We start from the raw sequence: 24390 nt of genomic DNA, 5'->3' as shown, positions 1-24390 counted from the left end.
ACATGTTTCCATGGTAAGTAAGTTCTCAAAGATTCCCTGTTCATTGCCATTCTTCATTCTCTCATTGCTTATTAAATGGACATGGCCCATGACTTTATTTTGATTATTCAGAGCATAAAATTTCTTGCAGGAAAGAAAGATTTGTGACATAAAAAATCAGTAAAGGTTCTGCTGGCCTCTCAAGTTCTAACATTACCATTTACTAAATTTTCTGAGGAATGGGAGTGAATTAAATTTCCAAATTATGTATCAATGAAAATACATGTTTATTTTAAAAAACAATTTTGTCTCAGTGACAAAAATTGGTACATACCATTTTTAATTTTAATTTGCAACACTTGAGATTTTATTTAAATATATATAAGTCATTAGACAACATTATTTGAATGGTAAACATAAGTAGTTCAAGAGCTTATTATGCTGGAAAATAATTTGTGACAATATTTTATTTTACACATTGCAACTGATAAGCTCACACTGTTTATTAGATATATATAGCAGGTCACAGTAGCTATGCAACATTACCTCCATATTCATGATTATTCAAAATAATAATGGCTGATAGCAGTAGGTAATTGTATATAACAATATGAAGGGAAACTGTAACATTGTTTAAGATTGAATTGAAATTTAATTATTAACTACTAAAAAAGCTGGGTGGCTAATAAAGTAACTAATAATGCATATAAAGATCGGTTAAATTATTTAAGAAAGGTAATTTTACAGAATGTATACATGAGTAAGAACTAATCATGAATTGGCAATAAATACAATATTTAAATACACTTAGGTATTGCTATGTACACTATATTTTCACACACAAACTACTGGAATGGCTTGCAAAGTCTGAGTCACATCAAAAACTCAACTATAAAAACAGAATTAATCCAGGAGCTGAAGATGCAGGAAATATTCTTAGCGCAAATGCGACTGCCTTCAAATATACACAAAGGAGCTAACCATTCCAATAAGGCATGAATAAGTAGTTCAGCGATCCATGGTCATTTTCTTCAATGAATTCACCATTCCAATAACAAATGGTGGGGACAAAAGTCTTGTAATTCATTTTGACTCCATCAGCGATGTAGAAATTGAAGTTTCACATACATGCATCGGAAGAATACCCAAGTGAAGGTATTTTAGATGAATCTGAAAAAGTCAAAAATTAATTTTTAGAATTCAATATTTAAGGTTTGCGAGGTGTCAATCCTACAACCAATATTGATTTTTAAGAACTATATACTGATAGTTTGGTCAACTAGGTGACTATCAATGAGAATTTGACAATTGGGATGACAACAGTAGCAGAGTACAGCCTGCTGTCATTGACACTTTTAAAATTCACAGCCAAGGTTTCACTGCCACATTATTTCATCCATTAATCCATTCTGTACACAAAGATCAACTCATAAGCTAAATAGACAATGAATAAAATAAATAATGAATAATTGAATAACTTAAGTGAATGCATATTAAATTTTATGAAGTGAAATTAATTTCTTAGGTTGCACACATACAATTGCACCCATTTAATATCCTGAGCTCAGTGAGTAAGTAGTATCTGGTTGACAGATATAAATGAACTTACATAAGTGTTATCACTTCAGAGTTTGACAGAGATAGTCTCATTATTTTCTTCATCCTTGGCATCCTTCCCATTTACATTTGCCTCTCCTCCACCTATCTGTCCTTCAATTGGTGGGGCCATTGGTGATGATGGAGATATTGAAGAATCTAGTGACATTGATGTTACAGAACTGTTTGATCTTTCCATATTGGTTCCTTCAGTATCTTCCATACCAAGGGAGATATCAGCAATAATTCCACTTTCTGAAAAACCAACAACATTTGTGTTAGTGAATAGTTGCTAGACAACTAAAACAAAGCAGAAATTAATAATTTCCAATATAAGCACACACAATAAAATTCTATGTATAATAGTTTAATACTCTTGAGACTTTTCTGTAAGTATCCATACAGTGAGGTATTCATTAGGACAAGCCCTCAACATGTTCACAAACTATTTACATTGCTGAAATAGCATGTCTAGGAAAAAATTCAACATCCTTATACTCTAAGAACAACTATAGGACCCCATTGGATAACATCATGTATTATATAAAATACAAGTAACATAGTTAGCTATTATAATGTACTTGTCTGCAAGGTAAATTTCAAGGAGGCATTTGATGGAATAAATTGGGTATTTAATAAATGTACCATAGAAGATGGGAGCAGATTAAGGGATAGGCAACTTATCTGTAACCTGTACATGTGTCAAAGTACACCTCAAATGCATGGGGTAAATGAAGGGTCCAGATGGGCAGTAAGCAAGAGGAGCAAGAAAGGGATTTCCATTATCACACATGCTCTTCAAATTAAATACAGAGGAAATGGTGAAAATGGCATGGGAGGAACAGGAGAGAGGAGTGACAGTGAGTTGGGAATTCATAATATCAGTTGGGCTCACAGGTGACTAAGCTTTAGTTAGCCAGTCTGCCAAGAGGCTAACAGCAATTGCTGCCCACATTAAAAATCAAAGCAATTGATATGGCATGATAATCAAAGCAAATTTAAAAAATGCTATGATGTTTTCAAGGAGGAAACATAAGATTAAATAAAAGGGAAAAATTACAGGAAGTGGAACAGTTTACATATCTAAGATGATCAAGGTAGTAAGAATATAAATTAGGTAAAAAATATTTCACTGGAAGGAGGAATTGATGACAGGGACATTAAGTAAAGAGATTAAAAAAAGACTAGCATTGAAGCAAGAAGCATGATTTTGTTATCCTTAGAAACTTGGGTCATCAAACCAAGATGGTAGGTGCAGATTGGAGGCTTTTGAGATGTGGGTGAGGAGAAGAATAGGAAAGATATAATGGATAATAGAAAACCTAAGAAAGAAGTACTAGGCTTGTACTAGGTACTAGGTACTTAGTACTAGGCTAGTACTAAGAAGTACTAGGATTGGAGATTGTCAGGAATAATCCAAAGGAGGGAGGAAAGATGGATGTAGAGCATTTTGATTGGTGATAGAATTTTGCTGAAGACTGTAATAGAGGGGAGGGTTTTAGGCAAGCAAGCTAAGGAATAAAAAGGATAGGCATGTTGGATGGAATGAAGGGAAATATTTATGTGAAATTGAAGAACAGTTTATTGTAGTGTGGGGAGTATGTTTTGTCTTGTTAATTGAGGCTGAGAAATTTTGGTGTCTTGAGTCTTGTGTTCATCCACAAACTGCTTTAAATGATGGATCACCAAAAAATATTTAAAGATTGTCTAAGTGAAGTAATAAAAAGTAACTGACGGTTGTATTTACAGAGAGGTACCTAACATCCTTTACATGGAAAAAATGTCTATCAATCGTATCATATTTATTTTTTAAATATTTTTTTAAAAGACCTATTCAATATCATTTATAAAGTTTTTTGATATACAACTTGACAATTTAAACTAAAATTAGCAATTAAATTTCCTACTCACTTTGCATTTAACAGTAGCTACATGTTGCTTTCAAGTGCCTACCAACATTATTTGTAACATAGACTATTTTCTTTTGATTTGTATGAACTATGTTTTGAGAAATACACTATAGACATCATACATTGCTTCAAATTTTTAGACTTCATATTCTAAATGGCAGACACCGGTTTTTATTTAATTTTTTAGGACAAGGAATACTATGCATCTTATTTTGTTAAGGGTAAAAACATCACCTACCCCATTATTATTATTAGGAAAAATAAGACAAGAATTTCAATGTTAATTCCAGATCTTACAGGGAAGGAGGTAAATTATGATCCGCAATATACGAAAGGAAACATAGCAACCTACTGATAAATGCGATGTTTGTAAATACCAGCATCGTCAAACCCATAATTTTATTACTTTCTTTAACCAGGTTGCTCTATTAGGACACAACCAAAAACATAGTCAAGGAGGCTGGAGAAAGGCACGGTGGGGGTTTTTACAAGTGTTCATTCAAATGGGATGCTTGACAATTAAAACTTATATATACCATTAACACTCCATGCTCTTTTATTTCCCCCAACAACATCCTTTAAATCCCTACATAAACAATGACATAGTCAATGACTACTTTCACCATACACCCTTGAAATTGACTTCACCATTACTCCATCTACGTGCTATTACCTATTAGCAACCTCCAGCCTTCCAACTCATGAGTATCAATTTTTCCTCTATACTTTAGATTGACCTGCTATCTGGTTGAACATAAATATCTTCTTACATGTTTAAAATTATGTATGGAACTTCCACATCAAAATAATACATACTCATAGATAATAATAGCCTTTAGCTACCGTGAAAAATTTAGATCCTACATACTATTAACTCTGTCAGGTAAGCCAATTATATGAATACATAACATCCATGCTGAAAATGGATTGGAAGAACTTATAATCTGCTGAACTAGTTTGCCACTAAACATTCACAATGTTATTATTGCTGGTAAAAAGTTCTTTTCCTTGTTTAATGCTGCCTGTTTTAGTGAACACAGTTACAATCTCCATTCCTCCATTCATCCATTCCTCATATTATCTAAGGAGTGTATTATATAATCAGTAAAAAAAAATGCATCATTACCCATAGAGCACTGACTCTGCAAGGTGACTGATCTGTGGTGGCGAAGGTAGAGGCGGGTTCTGGGACTGCCTCTGCTTCCAATTCCACAGCCTCCCTCCCCAGTACCCCTCCCATCATCTCCATCCTCCTCATCATCTCCATCATCAACGGCATCAAAACCAAGGTTCAATGCCCCGAAGGTGAATGGAGAGTGCCTCCCTCGCCCGCCCCCACCACCACTGCTGCTGCCCCCTGCTCCGCCCCCTCCGCTACTGCTCCCCCCACTGCTCCCACCACCAGATGACAAGGAGCTGCTCATGGAGATGATGGAGTGGGGACGGCGGCTGCTGTTTCCAGAGCCTCCACTCACTGAGCCCTCTCCTGGCGAGATTGCTATGGAGTTCCTGAAGCGAGGAGCTAAGGGAAGGTGGAAGAAAAATGGTCAGTTTGGCTCTTTCACATTGGATGCTCTAGTTAACAAACTAAGAAAGCAAGGAGTGGAACTGTATCCAGTGAGACAAGATGAAAGGACTTTACAATGAACAGAGCTATTTTGCATATTTCTACTTGATGATGAGTTATTGGGAAACTTTTGCAATTAAATCGAGTAGATTTGCTTTGCATCATTTTCAAGAATTAGAAAATTTAAATTGAAAAAGAAATAATTTACAGGATTTGCCACCATGTGCTGGATTCATCGGAAAATAATGTAGTGCATCCAAATATGCCTGCAATGAATCCCTAGTTATGTAAATTTGCAAATATGTTCTATCCCTTTAGAAGACATTCCAATGCAAGAAAAATTTCAATCCGACAGAAATGAATGCAATGAAAACACTGCATGCAAATGCTATGAAGCATTCCAATAGCTAACTCAAAATTGTGAATATATATTAATATTGTTTTTTTGGGCTCTTTGATATTTCCTTTATTCTTGTCATAGTAATGAGTTGTGCATTCAGTGGAAAAATGTTTATACATATACTTACTCTTACTGAGTTGGGCGATACTGATGGACCTATCATTGATTTGATCTGCACTGGGTCTGATGTCCAAGCAAGGCTTGTTTCCTATGCCCATGGAAGACATTTCTGCCAGGCGCATCTCTGTGAAATAGAATTGTTTGATTTATATTCAAGGCATTTAATATTGAAATTCACAGATGCTAGGGATCAGTAAAGCTGGTATGGATTTCAAATTGTATTTGAAGATGAACCTCAAGGCACTCTTTCAAGTCTCAAAATTAATCAAGTGCATGGGCATGTTAATGGAATGTGAAAATGATCAACTTCAATATTTATAGGTGAAAATCTTACCTCTGTTTCTTAGTGCCTGTTTCCATAACAAGTTTGAGATCTCCTCAGTCCATAATTTTTTAATTTCTTCAGACATGGACTGGAGAGTAAAGGTATCATTCGGTTTCCTTTTCCTAAACCATATTTCAAACTTAGTGGGACTATCTCCAATTTTTGCTGTCAAACCAATGTCAGTCATTTTTATGCTATTTTTGTAGATATAAATATCCAAATTCTGTTGAAAAAAGGGAATTCATTTCCAGTTAGTGTACATACATAAATAACTGAGCAGGAAAAATATTCACTTATTACATGAGTATGAGAGAGAGAATTGCACAAAATATCACAAGGAGAATCAAAGTAGTATGTGCACCTTTCTGTCTGGGAATCTTCGAGCTTTGCTAAATAAAATTAGGTCTTCAAATAAAAATACATGACGAAGGCACTTCTTTCCTTTTCCTTGCCACACCAGAAATTCATTCTGCCTCAGCAGTCTCCCTTGCTCTTTCACATTCACCTGTGAAAAGTACAGAATATAAAACATCAACATCTCCCTTGATGAAAGTCGATATGATACAAGACTTCTCAGACAAATCACAAAGGAACTCACATCACAATCTCTAAGCGAGTCCATTGCCAAGAGATCATTGCCATGTCGGAGCTGGAACCTGACCATTTGCTCAGCAGCCTGAATATCTGCAATGTCAGACTCCTTCTCAGGGTGTGCTTTCATCAGTTGTTGTAGCAAGAGTGCATACTTTCCCATACGTTGAACAGGTTTCAAGAGGTAACTAGCCAAATCCATCTTGTCCCCCAACTCCAATTGCTTGGCCTAAAATTGGAAATTTCCAATGACTTTTTTGTCTTCAAAATAAGATATTTTAATACATTATATAAAAAACCATAAACACAGTAATCAACCCGAAGGTCGGTTTGGTAGGTGATGGTAGAGTTCACCCAGTTCTAAGCCTGACGGCATGTGAAATTCACACATCAGGGTAGGGGGGTTATGTATCCATATTAAAATGATCATCAATTCCTTGAATAATATTGATTCTGATTACGTCATGACTGCCAAGAAGTACCTTCATTAGGCATTGTAATGGTAAATTTGTGAAGCTCAATGAAGGATAATATGACTGCAAATTTGTTGAAACTAATGTAAAATAAATAATTAGTTTGAGCAATAATGCATATATTGTCATTTATTACTGAGCCAAGCATCCATTATTTAATGTATAAAATGATTTTCAAACTGAGTAATTCAAGAGGCAATCAGTATCTCAAAATAAACAAGTGTCTCACCTTGAAGAATGTTGTTCCATACTCAGACATCAAGGAGTCGGACTTCGGCTTATTTTTGTTGTAAAGAGCATAAAGGTAAAATTTCTTCTCCTAAAAGTAAAAGTAATATTTCCATTAATTTGAGGACACCCTCATTTCATTTATATCATGTAAATGATACATCATTAAAAGGATACTTACATATTTCAAAAAGTACTGCCCGACTAGTAATGGGCGTGTTTCACATTGTTCCAGCTCCTGAAGAAAATACTGACTGTGGAATTCATAAATTTTCTCAATGTTCCCAAATATTACATTTCGTTGTCCCCTAAGAGCCTGTGGTATATCTTCTCTGAGAAGTTCTGGTATATAATTCTGAAAAAAAAATTATACCAATTAGCTATCTCCTACAAAGATCCATATTTTTACATCACTGAGAAATTCATGTCAGTCATTGGCATGTTCCATATAGTCAGGTGCATCAACCATATTGCCTGAATTTCAATTAACATTACTTACCTCAATTACATATTCAAGAGATCTCACATAATCTCTTTCAGTCTGGATCATCTCCCTCATAATGAGAAGTAGGGTCCTGAAAGTATAAATGATGACTAAATCAAACAAACATCCTCATTCATATTCAAATATTCATCTGTGTGTATAACTTTATATTTTATAGGAAAAACTAAATATATTAATTTGAAACACTTGCAGATACATACATTCTTATCTAATTAGTTACTAATATTTGGGAAGAACTGTCAAACTGAATAGAGATTCAATTCCTAGACTAAGCATATAAACACAGCTGGAACATGTTAACTTGGCTTGTTATTAAAAACTATGAATTGTTGAAAACCAGTGGCTTTTCGTAACCAGATCTACTCAGGCAGGTGATGAATAATGTTATGGTGCATTTAATAGAACAGAATCTAATAGGTGATAATGGCAGGGAGGGACAAGAACAGACTACATTTACTAGAAAGAATTATGTTCAAGAACATAATTCTTTCTAGTAAATCTTTCAGTATTGAGAAGAACATAACTCTCCTTGTAAAAACTTTATTTGTATATGAATTACGTGGGCATTCAAATTGTAGGTATTACCAAGTACGGGTCACAGAAGGGGCCAGAGGGAATCTAAAGGTAACATATTAATACCAAAGGTTAGTGGAATGTATGTAACTATTTTTCTTACTTCTGCATTTTTAATTCTTTGTTCCCAAGGTCACCATTCAAAGGCAGTGACATTGAGTGTTGCAGTCCAATATTATTATTATGGCAGTGCAGGTGGCTGTTAACAGGAACAGGTGATTTTACACTTCCTGACCCTTGACTACTCATTCTGCTGCACACATTATTTCCTTCTTGATCATATAGGCAGTCTCCACTGAAAAACATCAGAATAATAAATGTAAAATACAATTAATTTTTCCAATGTGATATAATTAGCTCACCTTGGTAAAACCACCCAGACTTAAGCAAAAAATGTTAACTACTTCTAATGCTAACACATCATCAGTGAAGAATTATCGTATCAATAAATTTATTGAGAGAAAACAAAACAATGGATGAGACAAACATGGATCTACTTTTTTTAAACTTCTGATATTCATGATAGAAAGCACAAAATATCATCAATAAATTAGCAGTTTGGAGTAATTTATTGAATTCATGATTTTTTAGACTTTAAAAATGACTCATTAAAATATAAATTTAAAATGTTAATCTTTCCTCCCATTGGTGTAATTTAAAGTTTAAAAAAAATTTTTTAAAAAACAATCTGGGAACCTGATGGTTTATTGCATGAAAAAAAATCATTGAAATTTGGAATATGTATACAGCAGGAAATAATAGCTAATTTATGTCTTTAAATACAAATATATCTTGTTTACAATTAAAAGTATGTGAATGAACAATAATCTAGAGGTTATTCACACGACATCATGAAATCATGTCCAGCAAACAACATATTTGGATGAGAAACTACAGTTAACCTTTATGAGACAGTTATGACCCTAAAAATCAAGCTCAAAGTTCATTTAAATGATAAGAAAAAGCAACAACTGTAGGAAAACCTCATCAGAAAAAAGGAAGAAAAACCCAATTCCAGACGTTAACCTATAATGCAGAGGTTGCAGATAATGAAAATGAAATTCAATTTGCAGCTCAGGCTAGAGAAATAAAGTATCAAAGAAAAAAGTTGCTAAAGTACCAAAACAGAAGCAAATGGAAGAGATGCTCTGAGAGAAAGGGCCAGATTCCAAATTGATGGCATCCTACTCGGATATTGTGCATGAATCAAGTGCAATGTTAAGAGCTCTACTGGCACAGATACAAATATTAACAACTACCTAGTGGTCAATGAGAGCTCTATACAATAGGTGTAGGTGGGTAAAACATGAATTCAAAGAAACAAAAACACCCTTAACGCACAACTCTGGAGAGCTGAATGAAGTCAAAAATGAGAGGATAACAGTCAATGCAAAGAACTACATTAAAAAATAAAGTAGAAAAATGGCAAAATATTAATACACGAGAAGTATAGTGAAATACCCTTGAAAGAGAAAGATAGATTTAAGACACTAACATGAACACAACTGAATGGGAATAAACCATCATGGAAATAGAAGCAGCATGTGAAAATGTTCATGTCGAGTTTCACACCCTTATGCCTTGGTCCTTCAGAAGAGCAGGCAAGGCGGTGAAATAGAGTTAAACTACCCCAAAATATTCATTTTTACCTAATTTGGAGTAATTTAGCCTGTTTTTTTTGGTGGGGTAATGCCAACCAACCTTTGAGTTAATTTCTGTGTTGGTATGTCTGTTGTGCTGCAACAGACTTACCACCACAGTAATTAAATCAAAGATTGGTTGGCATTACCCCACCAAAAAAGAACTATATCAGGTGAACCACCTCCATGCTTCCCCTTCCTATGCTAGTATTGGTGCATCCCCAAAGGTGCTGTTTATTATGTTTTCAAGTAGAGCGATAAGTTAAATAAAATGTCGGCCATGACAATTCTGTGAAATACACTGTTACTCCTAACATAAACTTTCTGCTTTCCAGAAATACTTAAAGAGACAAATAAATTCCTTTAAGTGAGATCCAACCGACCACATTTTACATGTTAACAGCAGCGAAATAAACTCACCTCTTTAAGCACCCATCGCTCCCCTCAGTCGTATTGTCTTCTCCTGAGTGATCTGTGGAAAATCCACACCTCTGGTCCTCAACGCCCATTCGGGCACGACACCTATTGCACCCATTCCCGCGGACGAACGAATCACTCAACAGCTCATTGCCGTAACCATCCCCACCGTCATCGCCCGCCCCTCCTTCACTGCTGCTACCACCGCCACTACCACCAACACCACCACTACCGGCACCGCCCACACTATTGCCGACACCCCTCACCGACCCGTCACTCGGCTGCCCCTCTCCGGGGTACGGCCACGTGCACGACCTCCGGAGGAGCAACTGCTGCTGTCTTTGACACTTGCCGTCCCCGGAGGCAGAACTCTCTGCGGCCATCACGCCATCGTCCTCCTCCAACAACTCCTCGGAGCTCTCGCGGACCTCCTTGATGTTGCCCAGGAGGCAGTCATCAGGGAACGGCCCGCCGGGACAGGAACTGCGGGCCGCGTGGTCCCCGCACTCGTGGTGGTGGTGGTGGTCTGGGGCCGCCGCCGCGCTCCCCTCCGAGCAGGGGAAGGCGCCGACCGAGCGCCTCCTTCGGGTCGGGCCGTTAGCGTTGCTCGCCCCGCCGCCCACTCCCTTGGAGGAGTTAATCCAGGATCGGTTCAGGCACTGTTTGGATCGGTAACCGCCGGCGCCCACCCCACCACTACCATTGTCTTGGACGTTGCCGCCGGGGTAAGAGGGGTAGGAGCACGTGGACGATGAGGGCGAAGAGGACGAGGAAGACGCCGACGAGAAGGACGCGCACGCGGAGCAGCCCTTCTCCAACACCGCCTCCGTAGGACTCGTCGGCTCAGAGGTTGCTTGGCTCTGGTTCCACATCCTGGGCTGCTGGGCTCTAATGAGGGCCACCGTCTCCAGGCAGCGCGCGTGGGCAGCCTGTTTTTTTAGAGGGAGAGGGATAATTCTTTCAGTAAACGGATTTCTGTGCGCGTTCAACCGCGTGTCTAACCTGACGGACGTGATAATTCGCAAAAAAATTATCGTCACCTATTTGATAGGAAAAATAGGTAAGCCCGCGTTCCTACATCACCACGGCATCAAATCACATCGGAGGATATTAGACCATTTTAATAGCTCCGGCTATGTCAAGTAAGTATTATTTTTGTTGCTAACCGTATATTCATGCCAGGAAAATACGTTAATAACTAGATTATAGTGAGTCTTCTTCCCTGTATTTGTTCCCATTATGGTCCAGCGGAAAAAAACCATGCTCGTAAAAATGTCCCATCATTATTGTCATGTATATATTGATTTATAATTCTGTATCAATAGGATCTTTAAATGTGAAATTGTGGATTCCCTTCATGCGTACAATTCGTCTAGAAATAAGGTACCATGGAATTTGAGAAGTGGCATTATGAAATTTAACTTTCGCGAAATTTTTAGATAACCAGCTCGACTATTAGATAAGACAGCACGTAAAATTTATGGGTTGCAAAAAATATTTCAATTTTATTTCCAGCCTTTACTAGGTTACAGAAGTTCGATGTGAAGCACCAATGAACCAAAAAAAGTACAGAAATATCACTTCTAAATCCACCATCTAAATGTAGATTTCTCTGCCTACATTGAAAAAAATGTATTCTTTTTCCTTCTAAACTAAAGACTCAAACAATTATAATTACATTATTAAAGAGTTTAATCTCGAATATACACATCATGAATATTAAACCATCATGCATACTTAAATCATTAAAACCATTTTATACACTTGCATTTTTTACCACACATATTTTGTAATTATTTATTTTTATTGTGATCAACGATATTTTAAAAATTAAATTAGACATAGTAAAATGGCGAACAGATTAACATTGAATGAAATCTCGAGTGTAAGAGGAAGTGTGGCCGAGTTACGTGTTTTGATGAATAGTCAAAAATAAAGGTGAAGTTTGGTTAACTATTGTACAAATAAAGCCATATTTCTCACCATTTCGAGCAGCGACACCACGCATTGAAACATCAGTACAAAAAACTCAAAAGCTAGTGATAGGTTGGGATTTCCATCCTAGGGTCATAAGCCGCTCGTCCCAGGGGGATATTCAATAAATTACCTTGCATTGCTCCAATAGTTTATCGTTTCCGAGCTTTTGGGCAAGAGCAAGCATCTCGGCGAAGTGGTGGTCTGTGATAAGTGGATGGGTTGCCAAGTATCTGCGGAGCTGCCTGGTTTGCAGCAATTGTTGGTCCATGCTGCGCTCATCGTTGCCGCTCCCTATAACTTCGTTAGCATTTGAATGAGCGTCCATCATCCCAGGTACTTTGTTGGATCGGGAGATATACTTCATCGCTTCTGAAGACCATTCGGTTGCCTGAAACAGCATCAAAATATGTTGTACTTATTTGCTATTTAATGAAGGCATCACACTTTCTATAACAATACGAAACAAAAATAGTAAGAGGTTGCAAACAACTCCACAAAAAGATTTGGGAATTAAAATAACGGTAGGAATTAATCACAGTAATATTTTCCACCGCACTTTTAAATACACCAGGGCTTTTTTTTCCTCTGAAATTTATAAATAAATAGCAAGTTGGATTTTATAAGACTCGATAAACCCATCTCAAAGTGAAAAAAGTTAAGGTCGCAATTTTCCACCCCGCTAGCGTGCGGTTAGTAAACGATGGGGGAAGAGAGCAGAGGCCAAAGAGGGAAGTCGAACAAACCTTGTCTAGCAGATGGAAGCACCTCGAGGTATCCTCCAATCTTTCCCTCGTGTCTTCCAGCCGCTCGCTGAAGCCCCGCAGGTGTTGCTTGAGGGAACGGGCCAGGTCCCTGAGGCCTCCGCCCCCGCCACCGCCCTCTCCTTCCGGTGGGTTCGACTTGGAGCCCGGAGCGGAAGACTCGGCGGTCGCCTGCCTCTCCGCGCCCTCGCCCGACTGAGCCAACACCCGGCTCCCATTCCACCCGTCGCTGCCTTCGACCACACCACTGTCGTCGGCGGCACCAGAGTCGCAGACACGCTCCCCGCCGGTCGCCTCCTCCAGAAGGTCGCTTCCCTTGTCGAGATGGCGCTAGAGGACGAAGGAGAGAGAGAGAAAAAAAACACGAACAATTAGCGAGGAGAAATTAAGAATCACTCGATCGAATATATATATGTATAAAAAAATCCATTAAAATTTACACGTCGTCAAGCTAAAAGAGCTCGCACACGTCGGGCGTGAAGTCAGGCGGGAGGACTGTAGGCGCGGTTAACAACCAAGATCAATAACGACCGTCCCCGGAGCAATTAGTCGACCGGAAAAACGCATACACAAGGGCTGGAAAAGGGAGGAGGGAAAATGATCCGACTTTTAAAATTCGCACTTCAAATATCACGGCAATTAATCACGAGGCGCCTAAATTACAACGAGACATCCTCGGAAGGGGTTCAAATCTATCTTTTAAAGGTCACTGCTCTAAAGCGGGAAGCACAAGTTTGTTTCGATCGGTCCCATTACGGAAACAGACCTTGAATAGTGAAGCGGATGAAGGCGGTATAAGTTTGACGTCAAGACATTCACGAGCGGAAGTTGTTTAAAATATATTACACAAAAAAAAAAGATATCGGTGAGCCGTAATATTCGGGGTGCACAAAACGAATCACAAGCACCCATCCAAACGGGAGAAATGTTTACAGACGGATACTAGGCGAAGTGCTAACTTCCGGGGGACCACTCCCAACATGACCCCCCCCCAAGTGGTGACTGAAGGGGGGGTTAGAGAACAAGGGGCGAGTCAATAAGCGACGACTGAAACTCGACAATTACCAGCTCGATCAGAACTTTTGCCACGGCCTCGCAGACCAATCGACATGCACGGCAGAGAGAACGCCACTCTCTCCGGACCCCCATTCCTCAGTGCGGGCCGTCCCGACGGCGTCTGGAGTCGGCCAGTGTGCGTTCCGAACGCTCCACCTTGGTTGAACGGAGGGGGTGCTCTCGTAAGATTTTCGAGAGAGGGAGAGTGGGGGGACTGGGGATTTGAGGGATGGTGTGGGGGGGGAGGGTGAGGGAAGAAGAAGAGACCAGGTGCGGTGGCGAGGGGTGTGCTATGCTACTCGTTATCCTCGTTTCATTCCAAAAAAAAAAGACCGAAGGAAAGTGGGCACTCCGGGGCACGTGAATGAAAGACGAGAAGGTGGTGGTAGGGAGAGAGGGAAGGAGGGGGTGGAATGGGAGGAGTCGGAGACGACGGATGTAGTGGAGGGGACGTGTAGGGGGTCGAAGAAGGACAAGGGGTAAAAGCGGTCGTTGAAACCATTGCGGGAGCACTGTGGGGACGCAAAAGGAATAAAAGGAAGGGGTTGTTGTAATGGAAGGGGTTGTTGGCGAAGGTGCATTACCCTCCCACTTCAACGGGGGCGGAAAGGTGTGCTAACCGTCCAAGTAGATGCGAACGCTTAGCTTTCAAACGTGCCGAGGGCACAGACCTATCGACTATAGATTTGCGAACTATCGCTCTCGAAGCGATCCATTGTCTGGAAGAAGTGGCTCATGCAGCTAAACAAAATGGCTGATTATCCCCTTGAGATGGTCAAATAGTCCAGATGTGACAAGATTCTTACTCTGGGAAAGCTCGGTGCTTCAACAGCGGTGGCGAAGAGTCTGCAGACCAATAGGAACTGTGTCCAGAGTATACTCATGTTACAAACTCAAGCAAGCACGAAGCCAAAGAGTGCAGGTTTATGCCGAATCATGATCACAGCAGATGTAGGGGTAACAGGAGAAGGAGTCTTTCAAATATCCTTGAAATTTAACTCTAACTGAAAGGGCAAAATTGTAGTAATTATGGTATGTTACTTTTGGTAAAGGACGGAAATTTTACCAATCATAAACAGAACCAGTAGAATTTGTTTTTCGTTTTAATCGCCATAAGTGCCTAAGATTTGGCATTAAATACATCGCTGAAAAAATTCCAAGATATGAACCTCCGAATCTTTCGGTAGCCGATTCCGATTTCTTTCAATCGATTCAACCTATATTAGTGCGGCACAAGATTGCTAAAAACGATTTTTTAAAATTATAACCAACATCAGTTAACATCACTCAAGATAGCTTTGTTTAAATGGTGCGATAGGAAGGAAATGCGCACAAGATACCTAAGAAAGGAAGGGGGGTTGCGGAGATCAAATTGACTACCAGGAAAATTCCTATTTCTGGAAGGTATTTAATACCTAACTCCATTTTCCTGGATAACTATCGAGCGAAAATTCATTCTCTTAGAATGTTCTAAAATAATTTTTTTTAAATTACTCATTGTATTGTATTAAACTATGTTCTAAATAATTATGTATTACTCATTTATCCTCACTTTCTTTTTCTATTATTCAGGCTATTATGCTTCAACAAGTGTGCTCTTTGGGTCCTTTTCTCTTTTGTCATAACGTAAGGATAATTACAGATACTTTATTACATTAAACAGTTGTAGAGCTCTATTTGATGTTTTAACTTACTCTCTTCCTCTATGACCTGAAAGCTCCTTGCAAATACATTGAAAATCTCCTATGTTGCGGAAAGATGAATAGTATTTAATAGTAATAATTTGTAATAAAACGTCGGAAATACTACAAAACAGGAGCTAGGGAGGAGGATGGTGGGCGGTGACTGAGGGATTTCACGACACTCGAGGCTCGGGATGGGATGAGAATTGGGGGAAGGATGAAGGGCGAGGGCGACAGACGGGGGCCATCCTGTGTGCATGTGTTTGGCACCCGGTCCCAAACAGCTGCACCAAACCCCAACCTCCACAAACACCTTTCCTCCGGGAGAGACCCTACTCTTTGTCCGTGCTCGATGGCCACGGCGCGTGCCCTGGTTTGGGCCCGTGCGAGGGTAGCGGAAACCACTGCCTTTTTTTCCCTTCTCTGGGCCCGCCACCTGAAATCAGATTTGGACCCATCCCTGCGTATCCCAGCGAATCCTATTCCGATCCCTCGCCGTAAAGCGGTACCGCCACCAACAAATTAACTCGCCGCAATCATGGCGTATTTTTTAATGGCCTTCGGTTAATCGAGGCAAGTCAACACATCCAAGAGTTCACTTCGCTGTACATGTCCTATGTTATGAAGACGGCCTACGACGGACCGGACCGTACTTGCGGCCGAGAGGGGAGATAGACCACATGGCTGGGACTGGCGAACTTAAGTTTTTTTTACTGGAAAGAAACCTGGGAGGATTAAGACATTAAGGGATATTAGCCTATGGTGTTTTAAATGCAAAGTTCATTTAAGTCTCCAATAAAAATCATTTCATGATTTCTTTTTTTTCCATACGATTTTTCAAAGGAATTATCGCATCGCGGCTACAAAATGCATATCGATACTTCATCTTCGGTCCTAAAATAAATCTTGTCGGCTCTTCCACGTTGAGTGAATAATGCAGGCTGTACAATTTTAAATACATTGTGTAAAAAATTAAAAAGGAGGGAGCAATAGGCTCTTTTCAGAACGTTATCCCCTCAGCGACAGCTACGACAATCGCGTGACGTCGAACGTGGGAGTCTCGCAGAGAGACGAGCCATCAGTACACAACAAGCCGCAGGCATGGGTCACCGCCCGGAGGCTTACCGTTTTAAATTAGTGCAAATCGTCCGGGAAGTCCGAAACGAGAAAGGCAATCACGCAATTGAAACGTGAAAAGCGACTTTGTGTCCGTCGGCAGTGTACGGCGGAGTCGCGGGAGAACCTCTTTCAGCCTTGGGGAAAGTGGAGTGGGGAGTGCCACGATGTCCGTGGGGCATTATCGGATGCCATCCGCCGAAGCGGGGAGGACAGCGGCGGGGCCGCGGGGACGAGGCCCTCGACCCCCGCCGGCACGGCCCCCCGTCCACACCCGTTCTTCCTCGGCGACACAATGACCGTTTAAAAAAAATTGGAGAGGAAAAAATAAACTTCTTCCCGGAGAGCCACCCTCAACGATTCACATCTCCCGACCGATGAATCTCGCAAGCGATCGCATCGGGGAAGGTGGCATCGGTCACTTCCTGCACCCGATTGCGGCCCCGAACATTTCGCGCGTGACCAAGGGGCGCACCGAACGGAAGCGGTCTGATCCTCCCCTCCCGTCTGTACACCCCCTGGTGTCTTGACTGTGGCTCGCGCCTCTACGAGGTGGGAGACAAAAGGAGTCCGTGAAGGATACGGTCGCCGACGAGTTTTCCCATCGGTTGCTCGATCGGATCTCGATGGCCAAGCACCACAGATAACGCCCAGCGCGGTTGCAAGTTCCGACGAAGAATGGCGAAGGAAAAACGGTAAACAATAAGATCGTGTTTTCAGCAATCGCGAAACTCGCCGTGAATTCTCAGATACGGCGAGTGAGTGAAGAATAAATACCACATCGAAAATATCGTCAAAATTACAGTTCCATTGACCACTGAATCAATCTCCGCGTTGGAGAAAATAAACCCTACGGTGAAACGTGAAGTCAAAGAGAGGCTCGTTGCTTAGAGTATAGGGTTAGTTTATTCATTTTTCTCATGAATTTATAGTAAGAGGGGAGAAAAGATATATACGTGGCTCAAGACAAACCGGCACCGGCTCGGATGTCGGTATCTTCAAAGAATTTCCTCACGTAAAGATTATAAAGATCACTTGCACATACTTAAGAGACTTACGGAAGAGTTTTCAAAGACATTTTTAAAGTGGGGTTAGAAACTCGAGTAATATTTCCGTCCAGAAAGGGGAAAAACTCTTTGCTTTTGATGAGTATTCCCTTCGGTCCAGTGATAAAAATGAATTCCTCCCACGCCCTGAAACATCTCTCGGAATTTTCATTGCTCGCGCCCCCTTTGTGGAATCGGCAAAATGATTCCATCGTTCCAACATTCCTCTCTCGAGAAAACAACGATATGTTTGGGCGTTAATCAAAACGAACTAAGAGACAACCAGTCGTATCCGAAAAATATATTCTCAAGACGAGAGGAAGGAATGGAAAAAAATAACAAGCCGAGTTTTCAATCTGCTTAGGAATTTGAGGAATTCGCGGGCAAGAACTTCACCAAAATGACTTTCACATTTCCTCCTCCCCGTCCTGGGGCTATGCGGAGAAACCTCCCGCCCACCTCCAGATGGCAGTGGCTACGTTCTTCCCGAGTAATCGGGCGCTAATAACACGACGTCCATCTAAATTTGATCCAAATCCAAAAAAGACACTGGGTGAAAGAATTTAATAACGATAATATTCCAGAGGATTGAGTGAAAGCAGGGGAGTGTAGAGGGCGGCTTGGAGGAAGTGGGCACATCTGGGGAGGAGATAGGAGGAAGCCTGGGAAAATAGCATGGGGATGAGTTACGATTCCCTTGGTGAAAGGCTTGTTTTAAATTCACAGCTCGGAAGCTGTCGGTCTATTAATATGTATTTGGTCGGAAATTCTTTCAATGCTCTGGTGCGATAAAGAAAAAAACTATCGAGGACGGCGAGATAAGATACGTTTCTTTCACTTGCTTGCTAAGTGCAACTACTTTTGCACTACTCCAGAGACACAGAAAACAAATCTGGGTAAAACAGAAAGCTAAATGGGAATGGGGGAGAAAGTTGAGAACACTCGTGTTGTTCTTTACCCCTTGTCAAGTACCACTCCCGCAGTTCAGTAAAATGAGAGTAGCCAAACATGTTTTCGATGGGACTAAATTTTACTCTGAAAATTATTTAATTTGTTCAAAATAATTTTACTTTGACAATAGTGACACTTTTTCACCGTCCACTGCGAGTCAGATTTCCAACATCGCATTAAACTGGCATGGATTATAGCAATACAAAACTAATTTTGCCAGTGACACAAATGTTCCACCCCTGCCATACGCGCATGCGGCGGCTTGTGAAGTATAGTGCTGAGGCAGATTTATATCTAGGACGTCCTCAAATCAATTTGAAGTATATATTTTACTCTGGTAGATTTAAGTACTAACTGGTTTGACGAGTGTTGTAAAAACGTGAGGCAGTGATTCGCATGACTCCTTGTTTTTACCTCTTCTCTAAAATTATAGTTGCTATAATTTTGCATATCTTTCAACACTCTTTGTACCCATGCATATTCATTGTAAATCGATAATCTAGTTCTTTTTAATATTATTTAGCATTCAAATGTAATCATATTTTCATTGAATGTATTGACGACGTATTAGATGGACGAAGGGACTGCCACAGTCTCAATCCCGCCCGAATAAAGCCAATATTATTATTATTATTACCCAAGTCTATGGGGGGGGGGAGATTAGAATCCCCCCAGATTATAACTCTCCTGTTGTTGTGATGGAAATTTAAACTAGCGACCTAGTTCAAAAATAGATTTATATTCGGAATCAAGAGGCCTAAAGTAAACACAAATTTATACTCTTCTTGATCTATGACCTTTTATAGAGCACCAACAGCTTTCTATTTTCCTATTACAGAAGGATTCAGTCCAGCTTTCGTGAATATTCTTAACAGCTAGGAATTTCCTCCTCCACTCCTATTTTTTCTATTTCTTCAATAAATTCTAAAGCCTTTTGGAAAAATCTCAGCTTCGATACTTTGCCCTAGCCAGCGTTCAGTTCCTATTGTTATATCAGCTTCTGCACTTTGGATCATATGAGCACGCATATAGATTTTCAAGTCTTTTCGGGGATTTTTAGAGAATGTTTTCCTTTTCCTAAACATTTAAGAAAATTTTCCTCTCCCTTATCTATCCCGCCTGATGCTTGCATCCCCTGCTACACACAATTTTGGTGGATCGCGGCGTATTTATATGGATGTAGAATGCTCTTCTCCGTTCAACCTTTGCGAGGGAAGTTTGACGGCGAGAGAATTCTCGCCTTTTCACCCGAAAAGTGACGCTGCAGGAAAATTTGGCCGTTCCTTCACATTTTGGTACCCTTTCGCGAAATTACTTCGACGGTTCGACTCCCACACTTTAAGGCAGTGTCTCCAAGTCGAGATCGCCACGTGCTTCTGCCGCCGCTCGTATACCGTCGGGCACGCCCTTCGTGGACACGACACGTGGCGTAGACCACGGGGAGGAGAGAGAATCCGCGGCGGGACCCCCCCCCCAAAGAGGGAGCAGATGCGCCGCGGCGGCGAGAGAACGGCCAGAGGGGGAAGAAGCAAGGAGGGGGGGCGAGGGCAATTTCGCCCCTGGGCGTTCCATTCAGCAGTCCGCCCCCCCGCGGCGGGCACGTCCCCTCCGATCTCCTCCCCTTAGACCGTCGCTTCCCGTCAGGGGCCTTACAAGCTGCCCCTTAATTCTGCAGCGTGCAGGGAAGCAGGGAACTCTTCTCCCGGGCAAACTCAGGCTCTGCATCTCCGATCGATTCGATAATTTCTCACACATCGTCCTCGATTCGGAAAAACATCGACGCGATGAGAGATATGGAACGGGTAATTTCATCTCAAATTTGAAATCATAAAATTGTGCATCGATATCGTTCATAAGAATGATAACTAAGTATTGTTTAAAATTGATGAACGTACTGTAAGAGCAACAAGCTACTCATTCTTGTGCAACGCTGACGTCGCAATGTGATTATTACGATATTTAACATTGTTTCAATCAAATCGTAGGGTTGATAATTCGACCCTCTTCTCTCCATATTTCCCTTTCCAATCCTTCCTCCAACTCTCCGTCGAAAAACTTCCGAACAGCCTCCACACCGTCGTGCATCCCTCCCACCGGGTGTATGGGAGTGGTTCCACGCGACAAAAGCCCATTTCTATCGTCGGAGCTGAGAAATTCAACCCTTTCTCCCGTGATCCCATTGTCATCCCTTGGATTTCGGAGGGTGGGCTAAAGTAAATATTTGGGCTGATCCGGTGGGATGAGAGAGGGGTAGCAGAGAGTTGTTACTCATATAATGGTTCAATGAAAATTCTTCACCCCCCCCTTTTAGAAAGTGGATGACAATACGGACGTCAAGCAAGCCTTTGACACCTCCATTCTACCAGTTTACTGACCACACTTACTTATTACTGATCAAGTCAAAGGGACACACATGAAAGGCTGTATTCTACATCCAGGTCACGGGGCGTTAAACCATTGCTAAATAATGACCTCTCCCGAACCTCTTCCTCCCCGATTGTGACTCCCCCAAACTATTCCGAGTAGAAAAACCAGGCGTCATTATTCGGTGTTCGGTTACCTGCACATCTGCTTAGCCATACGTAAATTCACCCAAGAAGTATGAAGGTAGCCGGACGCCGGACACCAAAAAATATCCTGACTAATCAGTGGATGACGGTCGACATAATGAGTGAATTTGGACTAGATGAGACGATCATACTTATGGCCACTGAAGTGTAGCATGTCTTTACGCTAACTTCAGCCCGAAGTATCCACATGATTTCTTTGTCCACGCAGGACCCATATTTCTAAATATGAACTTCTCAAATAGAATCAAATTTTATCACAAATAAATCGCAAGATACAAAATTGTGTGGTGGTGCTCATTCATAGTAGGATATTTACAAGAAATCTTATGCTACTTGTGATAATATCGGCAAGTGAAATCATTAACTTATTATAAGCGGGAGGACTCCAGTGTTGGCTGATATCGCGGTTGACACAAATTTCTCCATGAGAGTAGGTCCTGAATTTGGGTATAGTTACCAAGAGAATTTACTGGCGTTAGCGCATAAGGAGGATCACCTTTGTCCCATTAATATAATCAAGAAGCACTTAAGATGACAGATAGGAAATAGATGAAATTTGCGAATGTATCGTTAATTTCGAGGCATAGAGGCCATTTTTTTCCGAATTCATAAAGAGTTGAGATGCGATCAGATACGACTCAAGGCAAATCTTATCGAGGGTGGAGTCGTTTGCTCTTCGTACTTTTTTTTTAACCTCGGTGCAAGGACAAGCGGGAGTAAGATGGCGAAATGCGGAGAGCTTCCCCAACCGTGAATGACGCTTTATAATTCGGCGAGCGGAAAAAAGATTCACATCTATTGCTCAAGACACAACGCTCGTTATCCGAGAAAGCGTAACGAAAGCAACGGAGACAACATCTTTTTCCATTATCAGTCGCACGTACGGAATGCGCAGGGAAACGAAGACTCCTCGAAAGAAAAATTATATTTAGAAAAATCTTCCCCGCTGTTTTTTTGCGACGCAATATTTCCCTACTTAAAGAAGTGTTACGCGGGGTTTAACATCTAGTTGAGGTCAAAAGACAAGGACGATGGCGGAGAAATCTTCACAGCTATCCTCAACAAATTATAAATGGCATATTCTCAAATTTACATTAAGGTACACGAAGGTATCTTCTTTTGATCCAAACATTTCTACACTTAGCGTCCATTCGGGGGAAACCGAGAGTAATTTCCTGATAGAAAAAGATACAGAGAGAATCCTTCCGAAACAACAAAAATTGAAATTGTTGGGTTCTCAAACAAATTCTCTTCCCTTTTCATGGGTCCTCTTCAAAATTCAGGTATCTTTTGAACTATGTGAATGGGTTCAATTCGTGTAAAATTATTTTTTGAATAATTAAAAACAATGAATTTGACGCTAACAGAAGGGCACAAACACAAGCTAACACGCGAATGTCACACCAGTGATGCCATCACGATCACACCACACATCACCTCCGGTATAGGAGATGACGATATGCTAATTTTGAGAGAGGATAGACCATTCTTTGAGGCAAGGACGCGGAACAACGGATCTTCTGAGAACTCAAGGAAGGAACACGTCTTTATTCGAAAGGCTATCAATGTATAACGTCATAATTCTGGGGCGGGGAACGGGAAATCAACGCTAACCGTCTTGCAAGTATTGTGTTAGATCATAGAAGACCCGAGGGATTAGGTGAGGTAAGAAGTGCATTATGGGATAAGGCAGCCGTCAAATTTTCTGCAAGCCTTGCACGAGAATATGAGATAATAAAAGGCATGCCATTAAAACATAGATCTTCCCCAAGCGAACCAATATTGCCCAGTAGGTAGGTCCAGCGGGTCATTTATTTCAGTAATGAGTAACGTGACCGACGCATCAAGAACATTTAATATTTCGAATCAAAGCAAGAGGGTAGCGTCGTCTTGAAATTTTTCGTGTATTTCTTGGAACTTGTGGGAGGGAGCTTCATAATGCTGCGACCCTGCATTTGCATCAACTGCGACCGTGTAGGCGGAGGAACTGGGAGTGACTGCGCATCTGGATTGGCTATTGCCCCCCCACTTGAGCACCGCTATGGGACAAAAGCCACGGGAATAATTTTCTTTAAGTGGTTGAAAGGGGATGTCTCAATCGAATGCCCAAGGTCGAAACTTCGATGAGTGACTCTCTGGAAAGGAAAGTGCCGACATTTTCCTTATGGGCTTTAGGGCTTTCAGGCTATTTTTATCGTCAAACGTTGACGGGACGCCCCAGAAACAGGAATCTACATCATTCTTCTCGAACTGAGGTGACAATAAGGTCTACCAGAGCAAATTGTTTTAATTCACCTCACCAGCCTCGAGAGTATCGGAACGGACGAGATATACAGCTGTCGTGATTCAACCGTCGACCTTTTCATCAATGGTAATGAGAGAGAGAATGCATGGTTACCGAGGGTAAAAACATCAGCTAGTCGGTAAAAATAACGAAATTCATGAATCCTAAGGACTATCAGAGAGAGAAAGAATTGTAGTTATTTCTCGCTAAAAATATTACGGTACCAGAGACTAAGCCTTGGCAGTTTCAACTTTTGAAACTCAGAAGAAGGAGCTGAATCCGAAGGGTGGCCCGGAAATGAGAAGCAGATGAAACATTTAAGGCGTGGCGCGCGTCCCACATTTGGCAGGAGGCGCCGCCGCCATCGCCTGCCGGTAGCGGACGCCCGCTATCGACGTCTCATCCCCGGTGGAGAACTATCGTCCCCGGGGGGAACGACTCACGTTCTCTAGGCAAGCTCGAAAACCACGCGTAGGCGATGTCCACTGGGATGTCGGCTTCGTCCTTTCTTGACCTTAGTATGACCCCTCGAGGAGGCAAGGTCGCGGAACTCGGCGCGACGAGGTCAAAGGCTCAGTCACAGCTGCGCGCGGATCGATACAGCTCCCTAAAGGTGTACACGT

The 24390-nt window shown here is 41.1% G+C and overlaps 1 protein-coding gene across 1 annotated transcript in view; it reads right to left on the bottom strand.

Annotated features, from left to right (window-relative positions):
- Window positions 1-266: 266 nt before the first annotated feature.
- Window positions 267-24390, bottom strand: part of Pura (Puratrophin-1-like) — a 1144475-nt gene continuing 1120351 nt past the window's right edge. Inside the window, exons 13-26 of the mRNA XM_071587878.1 lie at window positions 13045-13392; window positions 12432-12689; window positions 10328-11253; window positions 8371-8562; window positions 7689-7764; window positions 7371-7544; window positions 7191-7280; window positions 6496-6717; window positions 6259-6402; window positions 5907-6120; window positions 5580-5696; window positions 4612-5007; window positions 1589-1830; window positions 267-1149 (exon numbers count right to left, since the gene is read on the bottom strand). Of these exons, the coding sequence (XP_071443979.1) occupies window positions 1604-1830; window positions 4612-5007; window positions 5580-5696; window positions 5907-6120; window positions 6259-6402; window positions 6496-6717; window positions 7191-7280; window positions 7371-7544; window positions 7689-7764; window positions 8371-8562; window positions 10328-11253; window positions 12432-12689; window positions 13045-13392 (3384 nt within the window). The 3' untranslated portion in view covers window positions 267-1149; window positions 1589-1603. The remainder of the gene's footprint in view (window positions 1150-1588; window positions 1831-4611; window positions 5008-5579; window positions 5697-5906; window positions 6121-6258; window positions 6403-6495; window positions 6718-7190; window positions 7281-7370; window positions 7545-7688; window positions 7765-8370; window positions 8563-10327; window positions 11254-12431; window positions 12690-13044; window positions 13393-24390) is intronic.

The sequence above is a fragment of the Hetaerina americana genome, unplaced genomic scaffold, assembly GCF_022747635.1.
Source record: "Hetaerina americana unplaced genomic scaffold, ioHetAmer1.1.p SCAF_3, whole genome shotgun sequence".
NCBI classification, from domain to species: Eukaryota; Metazoa; Arthropoda; class Insecta; order Odonata; family Calopterygidae; genus Hetaerina; species Hetaerina americana.
Note: the sequence above shows the minus strand (reverse complement) of the source record. Positions and strands in the feature narration are given on the sequence as shown.